At 39.6% G+C, this 19,073-nt stretch overlaps 2 protein-coding genes across 8 annotated transcripts in view; one reads left to right on the forward strand and one right to left on the reverse strand.

Moving 5' to 3' along the window:
- Window positions 1-9,735, reverse strand: part of LARP4 (La ribonucleoprotein 4) — a 75,440-nt gene extending 65,705 nt beyond the window's left edge. For 5 of the 7 annotated variants that reach the window (XM_024992004.2, XM_024992005.2, XM_059886610.1 and 2 more), the window contains exon 1: window positions 5,747-5,894. In XM_024992004.2, the coding sequence (XP_024847772.1) occupies window positions 5,747-5,764 (18 nt within the window). In that variant the 5' untranslated portion in view covers window positions 5,765-5,894. 7 annotated transcript variants of the gene reach the window in all.
- Window positions 9,736-9,876: 141 nt separating this feature from the next.
- Window positions 9,877-19,073, forward strand: part of FAM186A (family with sequence similarity 186 member A) — an 84,284-nt gene continuing 75,087 nt past the window's right edge. The window contains exon 1 of the mRNA XM_024992441.2: window positions 9,877-10,194. Within this exon, the coding sequence (XP_024848209.2) occupies window positions 10,027-10,194 (168 nt within the window). The 5' untranslated portion in view covers window positions 9,877-10,026. The remainder of the gene's footprint in view (window positions 10,195-19,073) is intronic.

The following is a 19,073-nucleotide window of genomic DNA, read 5'->3' on the forward strand; positions in this document are numbered from 1 at the left end:
TAAACACCATTAACACAACCTAAATAGCAGAAGAATCACTCTCAAACTACAGATAGGAAGTTGCTCAAAAAAAGTTGTCACTTGCCTCAGGTCATAGCTAACATTTGATCCCAGGATTCCAAACCAAAACCCTTACAAAAAATCATAGTGCAAAAGTTTACAACAGAAACTGGAAACCTCCTCAAGAATGAACTTTAAAGAAAACACAATTTAAGCAAAACGCAGAATATAGGAATGATAAATTAAAATGCTATAAGCACTATCAGAGCTAGAGTCATTTTTCATTTCACTTAAGAATACTCGAAGTGGAAATTAAAAAATCTTTTTTAAGACTTCACAATGACAGCTCCATTAGTTTCTCCATTTCCTCTACTTTCTGCTCCTCTGAAATACAGTCACAGACCCCATCTCTAACCACAGGGTCAAAATCTTTTTTTTTAAGCTCCTAGGTATGACGCAGTGATAAAGAATCTGCCTGTCAATGCAGGAGACGCAGGTTCGATCCCTGGGTCAGAATGATCCTCTGGAGGAGGAAATGGCAACCCACTCCAGTATTCCTGCCTGAAGAATTCCACAGACAAGAGGAACCTAGCGGGGTACAGTCCATGGTGTTGCAAAGAGTCAGACACAACGGGCACAACAGACACAACTGCAATTGAGCACACGCGCACACATGCAAAGACCAAAATTATAGATGTGAAACATTCATGTCTAGTACTCAGGATCATTTCCATCAGCTGGAAAGTAATATGGAGCAGAGAGACAGGCTGAACAAATCCAACCAGATAGAAAATAGTTGAATACCAATATTTCTTATTTCTAGTTTTTCACATGTAATTTGAGGCATCTAGAGGCACTTCTACATCTTTATATTCACTTCTGAGCATGCTATTCCACTTTTCACACTATGAAAACAGAAAATAATTTCTACTTCATTTTCAATCCGTTACATCTGAACATATTCCTTTGAAAATGTCTATCCATTTAAAAATTCTGCATCCAGAATTTTCCAATAAATATTCCAAAATCAAATTGTTCAAAAACTTCTCAGCCATTTACTTATTTATTACTTCCTGGCAATCAGTTCACAATTTGTGTAGACATTTTCTTTTTTTCAGTCATTTTTGAAAAAGCATTTTCAGTCGGTGATATGCAGGAACTTTTTATAAATACAAACATATTTAAGCTAACAGGGAAAAACTGAGTACTGCACTGAGGGCAAAAGACACAAAACTATTCATAATTACTGTAATATAAAATATCAATTTTTATTATTAAGGCAAACATGTCACTTATTTCAGATTCTAAGGCTAATCTAAAACTTAAAATGTTATCACCTAAAAAAGCAGAAAAATTTACAAGTCCGATAAGTTATTTTTAAAAATGTGAAAGGGACATCCCCTGGTGGTCCAGTGGTTAAGAATCTGCCTGCCAATATAGGGGACACAGGCTCGACCCCTGGTGCAGAAGATTCCACGTGCTGCGGAGCAACTAAGCCGGTGCGCCACAACTACTGAGCCTGTGAGAGCTGCAGCCCGTGCTCGACAGGAGAAAACACCACAATGAAAGTCCATGCACCGCAACCAGAAAGTAGCCCCCACTCATCACAACTACAGAAAGCCTGCACAGCAATGAAGATCCAGAAATAAATAAATAAAATGCTTTTTAAAATTGTGTAAGATCTGGGGGAAGGGAGAACAGGGATTTACTGCTTAATGTGTACAGAGTTTCAGTCTTGCAAGATGAAGCTTCTGGATAGGGATGGTGGTAGTGGTTGCACAACAATGTAAATATTTGAACTGTATATTAAAAATGGCGAAGATGATACATTTTATGTGTACTTTCCATAATTAAAATTATTTTTTAAAAATTATGTGAGAGTATTAAACATCCTTGAGTATTCATTTTTCGGGAAAAACTCAGAGACAGAAATCCAATTAAAACACTGTCAAACAACTAGAGCATATATAATTGGCTGGAAATATTGGAGGGGGGAAATGATCTGAAAAGTGAATAAAACGTTAGCAAACCATAAAAATATGAAAATAACTGCAAAGTGTCTCCTCAGTGCTCAAAAATTAAATAACTCAATAATCACCAGAAGAACACTGCACTTTGCCATTTCAAACTTTTGGAATTTTTGTAACCAAGTATTTTGGTGCACTGGAGAAAGCAATGGCACCCCACTCCAGTACTCTTGCCTGGAAAATCCCATGGATGGAGGAGCCTGGTGGGCTACAGTCCATGGGGTCGCTAAGAGTCGGACACGATTGAGAGACTTCACTTTCACTTTTCACTTTCATGCATTGGAGAAGGAAATGGCAACCCACTCCAGTGTTCTTGCCTGGAGAATCCCAGGGGCGGAGAAGCCTGGTGGGCTGCCGTCTAAAGGGGTCGCCCAGAGTCGGACACGACTGAAGAAACTTAGCAGCAGCAGCAGCATGTTGGAGGACGTTTGACAATTTGGTATATTACCCAAAAGTTTTTACCTCTACCCAAAGACAGACACCGTATGTGTCTACTTCAGAACAGAGGTGAGATAAAAAACAATAAACTACTGAAGTCTGTATAGCCCTTTGTCTGCAAGATCAAGTTTTTAAAAAGTTACATCTTAAGTATTACTTAAAATAGGATTCCTTGTCTGCCTATAGATTTCTACTGCAGTAAACTGCAATTTGAAGAGGCCATGGCAACCCACTCTAGTATTCTTGCCTGGAGAATCCCTATGGACAGAGGAGCCTGTCAGGCTACAGTTCATAGCATCGCAAACAGCTGGACACGACTGAGCGACTAAGCACAGCACAGCACATACTGCAGTTCAGAGTTCTAACTCCAGCTCTACTCACTGGCTGCATGATCTTGAGCAAGTTTCTTTAATTTTCTGTGACTTAGTTTATCTCTAAAATGGAGATAATAATGCTACCTACCTCACAGGTAGGTTTGAGTTGATGTATATAAATGTATACATGTAGCAAGACTTAAGAGGCCTGACACAGAGTAAGCACAATTTATGTGTACACCACTATTATTCTAGTATTATCATTAATATCCTCTATCCCACTGATTCCAGTTATAAAATAATTAAGCTGGGGTCTCTCCAGAAAAATGCATGCAAATAAAAGATTTTGAACATAACTGCAGAGGACTCATCGATCCTACATTAGAGAACTCCTATTCAAAGCAACTTAGTTTATAGTCAAGTGGTTATTAATCTCCTTGGACCTTTTCAGTAGTCCAATTAACCTATGAATCTCTTCTCAGAATATTTTTAAGTATATGAAATGTGCAGAACCACAAAATAAATTATAGTTACCAAAATATTTTAAAATGTCTATTTTAGTAATAAATGTGCTTCTTCACTAATGAATTAAACAAGACTTTCTTACATTTAACAAGGAGCAACACACATAAATATTTCATGATATCTGCAAAAACTGTAATATGAAAACATTTCTCTCAGTGCATCCATTTGAAATGTCAATAATTTTTAATTTTTTTCAATCCTAGATTTCAATTAGTAGCTAGTGAAAATAAATAGGTAATTATTTTTTTCCCTCAACCAAGTTCTGTGTTTAGGGACCCAGATTAGGAACCCTCGGGTCACTGGAAAGTAAGTGCAAAAGTAAGTTTTGGAATCAGTGACTTGTGTTCTAGAAGTCAGACTTCAGACTTTAGTCCTCACATTATTTACACCTGAATGACCTTGGACATCAAACTTCGGAGCTTTAGTTCCCTCATTTAGAATAATTCCTACATCATGAGGTTACAGGGACTGAATATTTAGTTAACAAAATGCCAAAACGCCAGTGTGTTATATTTTACTGATTTTAATACCATGTAATTAGGCTCAAATATTTAGTGCCATTGTTAATTTTCAGGAAAACTCATTATATGTAAAAACAAAGAAACGAAACAATGACAAAAAACTAAAAGCCAAATACTGATTTACAAAGAAAATGATTAATGGAAATATTAGTTATACATAACATTAAGTGAGTCATGATCTGGCATCAGAATGACCTGTATCTAAATCCCAGCTCCACTATTTTAGGTGTACTAAGTTATTTAACCTCTCACCTCAGTTTTCTCATCTGTAGAACACTGTAATGTTGTTTTAGAAATAAGAGAGGTTCAGCTTAAGCTGTCAATAAATGGAGCTATTATTAACGTTCACGTTTTAACAAAGCCAAAGCGATCAATTTGGAACTCAAAAGTTTGTTTTGGAATTCATCTTGATATAACTGAAACTTCACAGTCTTTTGCCGGGTAAAACACATACACTTAAAACCCGCAGTATTTGCTTGGCATAACATTCCTAATACAAACTGGGGCTGTTTAAAATCATATCTGATTTCTTATTCTGCCCAAGGAAATCAGTGAGGATTAGAAAAACAAAACAGACTCAATAACTTAAAATCTCTTCATGATGTACTTGGAATGTTCCAGTGAATGTATCAATGTTGAAATGTTCTAAAAGGTAGCTGCCTCTTTAATATCCAATTATCAGCTACACAGTCGATTAAAAAACAAAACCGTAGAAGCACGTTATGTTGGAATATTATGGACTAAGATTCCTCCCTTACTCTGAAAGAAACCCGCCACAGACTGGCCCTGGTTCCCGACCCATTCTACAACCTGTAAATTCCTTCTTTCATTGAAAAGATTCTTTTTATGGGCATAGTTAACAAGTGCCAAGTTGCGAGGTTGCAGCTTTGCTGGTGTGACGTTTTCACAATGCTAGAACAATACGATCTGGAATCTACTCAAAGCATTAGCCAGGCAGTCAGCTGATGCTCATTGCACACAAGAGAAAGACAGAAATAAGAGAAACCGAACCTTGTATTTATGTAAAACAGGTATCCGCTACCTTTAAAACTGAAATAGGCCAACAACAGATGTTCCGGTTAAAATAATAGAAGTGCTGCAGTCCATAGGGTCGCAAAAAGTCTGACACGACTTTGCGACTGAACAACAAATTGTTAAATAACAATACAAAAAAAAAAAAAAAAGCTTTGCCCGAACTAGGTTTCGCTCGTTCTTGGAATTTTTCCTGTAAAGGGCTCTTATCCGTTCATAAAACCGGTCCCTCATCACGGAGTCGCTGCCTGAGTTAACTTTTACAAAAGGTCAAAGCGGTGCCTTTCAAGGCTTCCAAATCCTACAGGCTTTCTCCTCCGTTCACAGTAACTCGCTTTCCACCCACAGAACGTTCCAGAGACGAGGGATGGGGACCAAACAAAATCTGGTGGGGACTGCTAAAAAGAAGCTTTCAACTTTCTTTCCCGAACACTTAGACGGAATTTCACCTTCCTCCCTCGGCGGCCCCACATGTTGCTCGCCTGCTCCCAGAGGGCCACGCGAGGCCTCGCTTCACCCGGAACGCGCCCACCTGATTACCCTTCTCTCCCCAGACTCCGCCCTCAGCCCCCCCACCCCCAGCTCGCCTCCTTTAGGAGGTCCATATGGGACGCTTTCCCCTTCCTCCGATCCTCACGCCGCACCAGACAAGCCTCGATTCTCCACCTCAGGTTCTTCCCAACCAAGGCACTCGCCCCTCTCACAGCCTCCTAAAGTGCGGCAAGCGCGCAGCGCGGAGCCGCGGGCCTGCACGGCCCAGGTGCTGTGTCAGCCTGTCTGCCGGCTCCGCGCCGTGTACGGCCTGGAAAGTCACATGGCGCTGGGACCGGCCGGCGCCTCCACACTCCAGCTCTCCTCAGAGCACGATGAGGTTCCCAAGTCCACTCACCTCCACGAAGAGCAACATGTCTTCCTCCGCTCGGCCCAATCGTTCTCGCCGACGCGACTCCAACTGGCTTACAGGCCCGAGCCCCAATCGCTAGGATAAGGACACTCGCCTGGCCCCTCCACCCGGCAGCGGACCCGGCTCCTCCCCCGCCGTCAGCCGCTGCGCCCTGACCCGCCCTGTCCCACCTCCCTTGAAACAGCAACTGTTTCCGGCTCTAGAGAACAATTGCTTCCGGGAGAAGAGAAAATCCTCGGCGCGCTCAACTTTTGCACTACCTTTTCCAGCCGCAGTTTGGACTGTACTATTATCTGACATGGGGGTGGGGAGGGGTGCAATCTATCAGAGGAATGCACCATTCTGTGCCACGGGGGTGTGGAAAAATTTTACGGGCACATTTTATCCCTGGCCCATTGGAGAGTTACCGTAATAACTCCGCAGTTTCTCATGGCCCAAGACCTATGCTATGCTATGCTAAGTCACTTCAGTCGTAGCCGAGACTGTGCAAAGTGTACTGAAAAATGCCCGGCCCTACTGAAAAGGCGATGACTCGCAGGAAAAAAAGAGAAGGGGAAAAAAGCAGCAGTAATGGTAAACATATTAACAGCAACCCGTTCACATTAAAGGCCTGGCACTATTCTAACTATTATATGTGAATTAATCTAAACAATTCAACGCAATAATACTGTTAGCCCCATTTTACTGTTGAAGGAGCCCTCTAGGGCTTCCCTTGTAGTTCAGTTGGTAAAGAATCTGCCTGCAGTGCAGGAGACCTGGGTTCAATCCCTGGGTTGGGAAGATCCCCTGGAGAAGGAAATGGCAACCCATTCCAGTATCCTTGCCTGGAAAATCTCATGGACAGAGGAGCCTGGTGGGCTACAGTATGAGGTCGCAAAGAGTCGGGTACGACTGAGCGGCTAACACTGGGAGAGCGGGTTTCCCTAAGACACACATTCAAAGAACTTTGCCCCACGTTCTCTTGAATCAGGTACCCACATCTTTGCTCAGTATGTTATTTGGTAATATTAATACTTAATCTGGATAGCCTCTTCATTGATGTCCTGCCATCAATTCAAATGAAATACAATAAAAAAATTTTTTTAATTAATCTTTATAATTATCTGTGAGGTGATCCCAATTCTTTATCATCTTTAGCCACACTTACTAGGATTTATCCCTCCCTCAACAGTCCCACTTCTATATCTTAACTCAGACATTTGTCGTTTGAAATAATCATGTCTTGATTTTTCAATAAATTTTTTCTACTACATTATTTCAAAAAATCTTCCTAAATTGAAGGTTTCATTTTCACCAAACTGTTATTATATCCCATGTAATCTCCCTTGTGTGTATGCCTGCTAAGTCGCTTCAGTTGTGTTGGCCTCTGTGTGACTCTATGGACCGTATCCCACCAGATTCCTCTGTCCATTGGATTTCCCAGGCAAGAATACTGGAGTTGGTTGCCATTTCTTTCTCCAGGGGATCTTCCCAACACAAGGATTGAATCCTGGTCTCCTGCATTGCAGGCAGATAGGGAAGTCTAAATTCAAGATTACTTCACTTCAATTAAACCAGTTACTTTCCCCCTGAAGTACAAACTCAGCACTCACCTCCAAAGCCATGGCTCAAGGTATCTTCCTTATCTGGAATGCCTTCATTTGTCAATCAACCTTCTCTCTCCATAAGGTTTTCCCAAAGACTCCGTTCCTCACAGATCTCTTCTTCATGTCCCTTGTTTAGCACTTGAATATTATATTCTAACTTAAATTCTTTTTTCTTTTCTTGTTGTTTTTCAGTTTCTTCACGGGTACCCTATCATATATTCTTAATAGTCTAGGATAATGGTAGCCACATAGTCGTATCTCAACAAATGCTCGTCAAATTGAAGAGATTTTTTTTTTAATTTGTTTTAAAAAGCCTTCATTGCCAGTTGCTGATGAATTCCATGCTGCATAAAAAATATGAGGGAGAGAGAAAGCACAATAATACTAAATTAGTTTAGTTGACCAGCATGTAGGCCACTTTGTGAATGCCTACTAGGGTAAGCAATGTAAAGGAATCAAGAGGAATTAAGTTATTAAAGGACCTCATAATTTAATAATATTATCAACAAAGTAATTTAATAGATTAATTGATAATGTCAAGGAATATTGGGTAATGATGGATATTTTAATGAAACCTCACATTTCTAAAAACAAATAATTCTCCTTAATTGTGGCCCTTTCAGAAAACATTATGAACTCCCTTGAATAAATAGACTTAATTGTGACTTATAGGAAAGGAGGGAGTGATATCTCATGGGGAGGGGGAGGAGGGTATAATCTTAACAATAAAAGAAAATGTTCCGGACTCAGAGAAGTTTCCACAAGGAAAGGAGTTTTAATATTTATTTATCTACTTACTTACTTACTTATTTAGTTGCACTTGGTCTAGTGGAGGCGTGCGGACTCCTAGTAGCAGCATGTGGGATCTAGTTCCCTGACCAGGGATCTAACCCGAGCCCCCTGCATTGGGAACACGGAGTCTCAGCCACTGGACCACCAGGGAAGGAATTTTAAACTATAATGAATGTCCAAATATTTTAGACAATTTCCATGGAAGTACTGAAAAAGAGTATGCCAAACGTTAGATAAACCTAAAGTACAGGGACTTCCCTGGTGGTCCAGTGGTTAGGAATCCACCTTCCAATGCAGAGGACACAGGTTCCATCCCTGATTGGAAACAGAATCCCACATGGCACAGGGCAACTAAGCCTGTAGGCTGCAGCTATTGAGGCCCGTGTGCACTAGAGCCAGTGCTCTGCAACAAAAATCTGCATGCTGCACAGAAGAGCTAGCACAGCCAAAAAAGGAAAAAAGAGACCTAAGGTACAGCATCTGGTTTTGAGAAGTTCAACAACTAGTGGATAGAAACAAATAATAGTTACACTTCAATAAGTACAATAATACGAAGTTTACAAGATGATTTGGGACCACAGGGGAGGGATAACTTAGACAACAGGGTCTTAAAGAGAAGGGAAAATATTTATATATTGCTTGATACTTTTAAAAGACAATTACATTATGATCCCCTGTATCCCTTTCTCCAAAGGACTGAAACAAATTGTTTAAATTTACAAGTTTTTCAACAAGCACTCATAAAGTACTCATAGTTCTCATAGAGAAATTGGTATACATCTACAATTTGTATAAAATCTAAAACCTACATAGTTTTACATATGTAGGTTTTACATAGTTTAGGAACACACCTACAGTAAAACTATATAAACATAGACTAGACATAAATACATCAGATTTATGCTTGTTATGGCCCTAAATACATCAGATTTATGCTTGTTATTGCCCTCTAAAAATGGGTAAAGGGGAAGGAAGGAATCTAGAGAGAATAACAAACTTTATCTCTAATGCTTTATTAAAAATATCTGCAGCAAATATGACAAAATGTTAATATCTGTTCATTCTAGGTGATAGGCACACGGCTATTTGTTATATTATTTTCTGTACTTTTTTGTACTTTTTTAAATTAAAAAATAATCTACACCACCAACAAAACCATCTGTCCTTTCATTGTTCCAGTGTCCAAAATATTTTCACCTCCTCTACAAAGGAGCTGCCCAAAGTGATTTTTTCAGTTAGAAAGCAGCCTCTAAGCATACCCTTCAATATCTCAGCCAACTATGAAACTTCAAAGCCTTCTTCAGTCAGGCTCCTTGAATAAATGAGCCACTAGGCAGTGCAAAGATTGTAATCTTCATCCAAATACTATCTTCCAAGTTACTACAAGTCTAGGAAAAGTTGAGAGGCAGCTGAGGAAGTTGTAATGCAATTATTCCATTACAAGCTTAAACATTCTTAAGCAAAACCTCAGGAAGAGAGAAGAACCAGGAGTTAAAATTGATATACTGGATCCTGAATTCTAACACCTAGATTTTTAAGCTCATTTAAGCAATGCTATATCGTTATTTCTTTTATAGTTCCTGTTGTCTATTCTTTCCTACCCACCCTCCCCCCTTCACCCGCTACCGTCACAGCATATAGAATGCCTAATTCTCTGCATACAGTAAGCACTCTAAGTGTTTGAGTCAATGATAATGTCACAATGGATCTAATATGACATCACCAGGACCGGAACACCATGGGTAGGATCAGGGTACTCCACAATCTTTGGGAGCAAGAAAAGCCACTTCTAGCTTCCTTGTGGATGGCTTAAAAGCATTTGCCTATATTTTGTAAAAAACGAAGAAATAAAAGAAAATCACTCAACTTTCCAAAACATTTATCAAAATGTCAACTGAGAAAAACGAAAATGAAGCAGAAAAAGAAATTTTCGATTTCACCAAAATGTACAAAGCTGTCCTAGAAAGATCAGAGGTTCCTAATATTGAGATTCCATTTGCAGTTCAGGATGTCATCAGTAGGATTGAGCAAGCACAGCTCCAGCGAGCCAGAGAGGTAAGTAGTAAATGAAAAGTTTTGGATTGCAACTTTCTTTTTAACCTTTCCCTGAGCAGCTACTTTATTTTTTTTTTTCAAAGACTCACTTTGTTTTCGTAATATTTGACTTAGATAACTTTGATTCCAAATGACAATTTCCTTTGACTGTGGATCAGTCAGTACAGTTCAGTTGCTCAGTCATATCCGACTCTGCGACCCCATGAACTGCAGCACGCCAGGCCTACCTGTGCATCACCAACTCCCGGAGTTTACCCAAACTGATGTCCATCGAGTTGGTGATGCCATCCAACCATCTCATCCTCTGTCATCCCCTTCTCCTCCTGCTCTCAATCTTTCCCAGCATCAGGGTCTTTTCAATTGAGTCAGTTCTTCACATCAGGTGGCTAAAGTATTGGAGTTTCAGCTTCAGCATCAGTCCTTTCCAATGAACATCCAGGACTGATTTCCTTTAGGATGGACTGGTTGGATCTCCTTGCAGTCCAAGGGACTCTCAAGAGTCTTCTCCAACACCACAGTTCAAAAGCATCAATTCTTCGGTGCTCAGCTTTCTTTATAGTCCAACTCTCACATCTATACATAACTACTGGAAAAGACATAGCCTTAACTGGACAGACCATTGTTGACAAAGTAATGTCTCTGCTTTTTAATATGCTGTCTAGGTTGGTCATAACTTTTCTTCCAAGGAGTAAGCCTCTTTTAATTTCATGGCTGCAATCATCATCTGCAGTGATTTTGGAGCCCCAAAAAATAAAGTCTCTCACTGTTTCCACTGCTTCCTCATCTAATTGCCATGAAGTAATGGGACTGGATGCCATGATCTTTGTTTCCTTAATATTGAGCTTTAAGCCAACTTTTTCACTCTCCTCTTTCACTTTCATCAAGAGGTTCTTTAGTTCTTCTTCACTTTCTGCCGTAAGGGTGGTGTCATCTACATATCTGAGGTTATTGATATTTCTCCTGGCAGTTGATTCCAGCTTGTGCTTCCTCCAGCCCAGCATTTCTCATGATGTACTCTGCACAGAAGTTAAATAAGCAGGGTGACAATTATACAGCCTTGACACACTCCTTTTCCTGTTTGGAACCAGTCTGTTGTTCCATGTCCAGTTCTAACTGTTGCTTCCTGATCTGCACACAGGTTTCTCAGGAGGCAGGTCAGGTGGTCTGGTATTCCCATCTCTTGAAGAATTTTCCACAGTTTATTGTGATCCAAACAGTCAAAGGCTTTGGCTTAGTCGATAAAGCAGAAATAGATCTTTTTCTGGAATTCTCTTGCTTTTTTGATGGTCCAGTGGATGTTGGCAATTTGATCTCTGGTTCCTCTGCCTTTTCTAAAACCAGCTTGAACATCTGGAAGTTCATGGTTCACGTATTGCTGAAGCCTGGCTTGGAGAATTTGGAGCATTACTTTACTAGCATGTGAGATGAGTGCAATTGTGCGGTAGTTTGAGCATTCTTTGGCATTGCCTTTCTTTGGGATTGGAACAAAAACTGACCTTTTCCAGTCCTGTGGCTACTGCTGAGTTTTCCAAATTTGCTGACATATTGAGTGCAGTGCTTTCATAGCATCATCTTTTAGAATTTGAAATAGCTCATCTGGAATTCCATCACCTCCACTAGCTTTGTTCAGTGATACTGCCTAAGGCCCACTTGACTTCACATTCCATGATGTCTGGCTCTAGGTGAGTGATCACACCATTGTAATTATCTGGGTCATGAAGATATGACAGAATATGGTCCACTAGAGAAGGGAATAGCAAACCACTTCAGTATTCTTGCCTTGAGAACCCCATGAACAGTATAAAAAGGCAAAAAGATAGGACACTGAAAGATGAACTCCCCAGGTCAGTAGGTGCCCAACATGCTACTGGAGATCAGTGGAGAAATAACTCCAGAAAGAATGAAGGGATGGAGCCAAAGCAAAAACAACACCCAGTTGTGGATGGGACTGGTGATAGAAGCAAGGTGCGATGCTGTAAAGAGCAATAGTGCATAGGAACCTGGAATGTTAGGTCCATGAATCAAGGCAAATTGGAAGTGGTCAAACAGGAGATGGAAAGAGTGAATGTCAACATTCTAGGAATCAGCGAACTAAAATGGACTGGAATGGGTGAATTTAACTCAGATGCCCATTATATCTACTACTGTGGGCAGGAATCCCTTCGAAGAAATGGAGTAGCCATGATAGTCAACAAAAGAGTCTGAAATGCAGTACTTGGATGCAGTCTCAAAAACGACAGAATGATCTGTGTTCATTTTCAAGGCAAACCATTCAATATCACGGTAATCCAAGTCTATGCCCCGACCAGTAAAGTTGAAGAAGCTGAAGTTGAACGGTTCTATGAAGACCTACAAGACCTTTTAGAACTAACACCCAAAAAAGATGTCCTTTTCATTATAGGGGACTAGAATGTAAAAGTAGGAAGTCAAGAAACACCTGGAGGAACAGGCAAATTTGGCCTTGGAGTACAGAATGAAGCAGGGCAAAGGCTAGTAGAGTTTTGCCAAGAGAACACACTGGTCATAGCAAACACTCTCTTCCAACAACACAAGAGAAGACTCTACGCATGGACATCACCAGATGGTCGACACCGAAATCAGATTGATTATGCTCTTTGCAGCCAAAGATGGAGAAGCTCTATACAGTCAGCAAAAACAAGACCAGGAGCTGACTGTGGCTCAGGTCATGAACTCCTTATTGCCAAATTCAGACTGAAATTGAAGAAAGTGGAGAAATCCACTAGACCTTTCAGGTATGACCTAAATCACATCCCTTATGTGGAAGTGAGAAATAGATTTAAGGGACTAGATCTGATAGACAGAGTGCCTGATGAACTATGGATGGAGGTTCCTGACATTGTACAGGAGACAGGGAGCAAGACCATCTCCAAGAAAAAGAAATGCAAAAAAGCAAAATGGCTGTCTGAGGAAGCCTTACAAATAGCTGTGAAAAGAAGAGAAGTGAACAGCAAAGGAGACAAGGAAAGATATACCATTTGAATGCAGAGTTCCAAAGAATTGCAAGGAGAGATAAGAAAGCCTTCCTCAGAGATCAGTGCAAAGAAGTAGAGGAAAACAATAGATTAGGAAAGACTAGAGATCTCTTTAAGAAAATTAGAGATATCAAGGGAACATTTCATGCAAAGATGGGCTCAATAAAAGACAGAAATGGTATGGACCTGACAGAAGCAAAAGATATTAAGAAGAGGTGGCAAGAATACACAGAAGAATTGTACAAAAAAGATCTTCACGACCCAGATAATCACAATGGTGTGATCACTCATGTAGATCCAGACTCTGGATAACAAGCTCCAATTCTTTTTTTTTTTTTTTAACGATTTATTTATTCACTATTTTTGGTTGTGCTAGGTCTTCATTTCTGCATGCAGGCTCTCTCTCTAGTTGCAGTGAGAGGGGGCTACTCTTCATTTCAGTGCACAGGCTTCTCCTTGTGGTAGCCTCTCTTGTTGCAGAGCACAGGCTCTAGGTGCAGGGGCGTCAGTGTTTGCAGCACAGATTTTCAGTAACTATGGCACAAGGGCACATTAGTTGCAGCTCATGGGCTCTAGAACTCGGGCTCAGCAACTGTGGCACATGGGCTTAGTTGCTCTGCAGCAAGTGGAATCTCCCAGACCAGGGATCAAACCCGTGTCCCTTGCATTGGCAGGTGGATTCTTGTCCACTGTATCACCAGGAAAGTCCCCACAAGCTCCAGTTCTATATTAATCACTTTCAATTTCATATCATAGTTAATCAAGCTTTTTAAGAAATGAATCACATGTGTTGTTGAGTGACTTTGATAAAAAAATTATTCTATAGCTAATATTGATATCTAATTTTAGTCAATAGCTTTCATTTGTTTTCTTTTTTTTTTAATTTGTTTTCTACTGAGCTTTTATCAAATAGTTATTTACAAGAAGAAATGTGATTGTGTGTGAATTGACTTCTAGCTCCTTTTCTTTCCCCTAAACACTTCATAGAAGAGGGGTTTATTGGCCAAGAGAAATCCAAAGACAGTACATTTTTTCTTTTGTGTTTTTCTAGGAGTTTTATACTGTTAGATTTTACATTTAGGTCTATGATCTATTTTGTTTTAATATTCGTATATCATATCAGATATGGATCTAAGTTCTTTTTTAAAAACAATTATTCTAGCTCTGTTTGTTGAAAAGACTACTCTTTCTCCATTAAATTGCATTTGCACCTTTATTGAAAGTCAGTTGACCATATATGTGTGGGTTAACAGTCTCCAGTCTGTTCTCTTGACTATTTAAGTATCTTTATGTCACTACCACAGTGTCTTGATTACTGAAGTTTCATAATTCTTGAAATCATATAGTTTTAGTTCCTAAACTTCGTAGTTTTTCAGTTGTGCCCAACTTCTCTCACATCGGCCTTTTAACTTTTTATCCTCTTCTTGGGCATTTCTCTCAATACTTAAACATTCGTAACCTAAAAATTGTCTTTGTTCATACTACTTTCTCCCTTGCTTTTCCATAGGAAATTTAGAATCAATCTGTCAAATTCTATTGGGGGGAAAATGCCTACTGGTATTTTGACTGGGAATGTATTGAATTTGTATATCAGTTTGGGGAGAATTGAAATCTTAACACCATTGACTCTTCTGACCCCTGATCATAGCATATCTCTCCATTTATTTAGGTCTAATTTTTCTCAGCAGTGAATGTTAAGCCAACCTTACGCTTTTGGAACAAACTATTTGCTTTGTGTATAATTTGCTCTTCTTTTTTTTTTTTTTTTCTAGTTTCTTTAAGGACAAGCTGAGGTCACTGATTTGATAACATTGGTTTTATTTTGTTTTGTTTTTAACTGTGCGGAGCCTTCGTTGCTGTGCCAGGGCTTTCTCTGGTTGCAGTGAGCAGGAGCTACTCTTTTTTTTTTTTTTTTTAGGAGCTACTCTTCATTGCGGTGCGTGGGCTTCTCATTGCAATGGTTTCTCTTATTGCGGAGCACAGGTTCTAGTTGCTTCGGCTTGTTAACGTTTTTAGTGTTTTGTTCCATATATTTCCCCCTCTGCAAATGAAAATGCTGTGTTTTCATTTTCATTCAGTTTTATACATGTTATAATTTCATTTTTAATTTTTTCTTTGATCCATGTGTTATTTAGAAGAGTGTCATTTCTTTAGTTTCCAAATATTTGGAGACTTCTTGCTCTTATTTATTTCAAATTCAATTTCATTGGGGTCAGAGACCTTATTTCATATGATCTGAAACCTAGTGAATTTCTTGAAATTTGTTTTATGGCTCAGAATATGGTCTATATTAGGAAATGTTATGTATGCCATTGACTATAATTTTCATCTTGTTATTGAATATAAATAACAATTACCTCAAATCAGTTGATAGTATTGTTCAAGTCTTCTGTTGTTTTTTTCTCAACTTTATCACTTATTGAAAGAAGGATATAGAAATGTTTGGCTACAACTGTGCAATTTTCTATTTCTTCTGATAGTCTATCATATTTCCCCCACGTACTTTAAATCTTTATTATTAGGTGACTAAACATTTAGTACTTTGGCCACCTCATGGAAGAGTTGACTCGTTGGAAAAGACTCTGATGCTGGGAGGGATTGGGGGCAGGAGGAAAAGGGGACGACAGAGGATGAGATGGCTGGCTGGCATCACCGACTCAATGGACATGAGTTTGAGTGAACTCCGGGAGATGGTGATGGACAGGGAGGCCTGGTGTGCTGCAATTCATGGGGTCACAAAGAGTCAGACACGACTGAGCGACTGAACTGAACTGAACTGAACTGAAACATTTAGAATTGTTATGTTTTCTCAATGAATTGGCTACTTTAGTATCATGGAATGATCCTATTTATCTCTAGTAATATACTTTTCAGGCTTCCCTTGTAGCTCAGTTGGTAAAGAATCTGCCTGCAGGAGACCCAGATTCAATTCCTGGTTTGGGAAGATCCCCTGGAGAAGGAAATGGCAACCCACTCCAGTATTCTGGGAATGTTTTCCAGTATGCCTGGGAAATCCCATGGTCAGAGGAGCTTGGCAGGCTACGGTCCTTGGGGTCTCAAGTGTCAGACATGACTTAGCAACTAAACCACAATATACTTTTCTCTGTAACTTAAACAAACTCTGTTTGTTTGTAACTTAACAAACACTTAACAAACAAACTTTGTTTGTTTGTAACTTATTGTTTGTTATAGCCACTGTAGCTTTCCTTTGATGAGTATTACCGTCCTTTTCCTTTTTCCTTTCTTTCTTTTGGTCATACTGTGCAGCATGTTGGATCTTATTTCCCTAACCAGGGATCGAACTCATGTCCCCCTGAAGTAGAAGCATGGAGTCTTCTACCTGAACCTCCAAGAAGTCCTCCTTTCCCTTCTTCTATTCTTTTACTTTAAATATATTTCGCTTACTATATTTAAAATAGATTTCTTACATAGACTTTCATGGTGATGCAGTGTATAGGAATCTACCTGCCAATGCAGGGGACATGGGTTCAATCTGTGGTCCCAGTAGATCCAATGTGCCTCAGAGCAACTAAGCCCATGAGCCACAACTACTGAAGCCTGTGAGCCTAGAGCCTGTGCTCTGCAACAAGAGAAGCCACTGCAATGAAAAGCCCCCGTACCATAACTAGAGAGAAGCCTCCACTTGCCACAACTAGAGAAAGCCTGAGGGCAATGAAGACCCAGCACAACCATAAATAAATAAATAAATAATTTAAAAAATAGGTTTCTTACAAGAAGCATATAACTGAGTTTCTTTTTTATCCAACCTGACAATTTCTGCCTTTTAATTGGATGTTTAGACCATTTATATTTAATACAATTATCAATATGGTTAAGTTTAAATTTACCGTCTTGCTATTTGTTTTGTTTGTCCCATGTTTTTTGTTTGTTTCCTTTTATTATTCCTGACATCTTTTAGAGTGAATATATTTTATGATTCCACTTTATTTCCTTTATTGGTTTACTAGCTATACTTTTACTTTTCATTGGTTGCTTTGGGGTTCATAGTGTATGTATTTAGGTTATCACCATTTACCCTAAAGTGTATTACACCAATTTTGAGCAGTGTATAAACTTTGCAGCAGTATTCTCCTTTTTTCCTCTCCTGGCCTGTGTGATATTTATGCCATACTTCTACATGTATTATAAACTTAATGTCTATTACTTTCCAATTATTTTTGTTTGAAACAAGCAGTTAACCTATTTTTAAATTTTTATCCTGATAAAATATACATAACAAAATTTGTGATTTTATCTATTTTCAATTGTACAATTCATTGGCATTAAATACATTTATAGTGTTGTGTAACCATAAAATGAACCCTGAATATTCATTGGAAGGACTGATGCTGAAGCTGAAGCACCAATACTCTAGCCACCTGATGTGAAGAGCCAACTCATGGGAAAAGACCCTGATGCTGGTAAAGATTAAGGGCAAGAGGAGAAAGGGGCGACAGAGGATGAGATGGTTGGGTGGCATCATTAGCTCAATGGACATGAGTTTGAGCAAACTCCAGGAGATAGTGAAGGACAGGAAAGCCTGGTGTGATGTTTCATCACCCCAAACAGAAACTCTGACCCATTAAACAATAACTACCCACTCCCCTTTTCCCCCAAACCCTAGCAAAAGCCATTTTTCTTTCTGTCTTTAGACACCTTATGTAAGTGAAACCATAAAGTATTTGTCCTTTTGTGCCTGATTTATTTTGTTTAGTGTGTCTTAAGAGTTCATCTCTGTTGTAGAATTTTTTAGAATTTTTTCTTTTTAAAGTTAAATAATATTCCATTGTGTGTATATATTATATTTTAGGCACATGAGTTGCTTCCACCTGTCTGCCATTGTGAATAATGTTGCTATGAACAAAGAAGTACAAATATCTGTTTAAGTGTCTGCTGTCAATTCTTTGTATACTCAGGAGTAGAATTGCTGCAGCCTTTGACTGTGTGGATCACAATAAACTGTGGAAAATTCTTCAAGAGATGGGAATACCAGACCACCTGATTTGCCTCTTGAGAAATTTGTATGCAGGTCAGGAAGCAACAGTTAGAACTGGACATGGAACAACAGACTGGTTCCAAATAGGAAAAGGAGTTCGTCAAGGCTGTATATTGTCACCCTGTTTATTTAACTTATATGCAGAGTACATCATGAGAAATGCTGGACTGGAAGAAACACAAACTGGAATCAAGATTGCCGGGAGAAATATCAATAACCTCAGATATGCAGATGACACCACCCTTATGACAGAAAGTGAAGAGAAACTCAAAAGCCTCTTGATGAAAGTGAAAGTGGAGAGTGAAAAAGTTGGCTAAAACTCAACATTCAGAAAACGAAGATCATGGCATCCGGTCCCACCACTTCATGGGGAATAGATGGGGAAACAGTGGAAACAGTGTGAGACTTTATTTTTCTGGGCTCCAAAATCACTGCAGATGGTGACTGCAGCCATGAAATTAAAAGACGCTTACTCCTTGGAAGGAAAGTTATGACCAACCTAGACAGCATATTCAAAAGCAGAGACATTACTTTGCCAACAAAGGTTCGTCTAGTCAAGGCTATGGTTTTTCCTGTGGTCATGTATGGATGTGAGAGTTGGGCTGTGAAGAAGGCTGAGCGCCAAAGAATTGATGCTTTTGAACTGTGGTGTTGGAGAAGACTCTTGAGAGTCCCTTGGACTGCAAGGAGATCCAACCAGTCCATTCTGAAGGAGATCAGCCCTGGGATTTCTTTGGAAGGCCTGATGCTAAAGCTGAAACTCCAGTACTTTGGCCACCTCATGTGAAGAGTTGACTCATTGGAAAAGACTCTGATGCTGGGAGGGATTGGGGGCAGGAGGAGAAGGGGACGACAGAGGATGAGATGGTTGGATGGCATCACTGACTCGA

Source organism: Bos taurus, chromosome 5 (assembly GCF_002263795.3).
Source record: "Bos taurus isolate L1 Dominette 01449 registration number 42190680 breed Hereford chromosome 5, ARS-UCD2.0, whole genome shotgun sequence".
NCBI lineage: Eukaryota > Metazoa > Chordata > Mammalia > Artiodactyla > Bovidae > Bos > Bos taurus.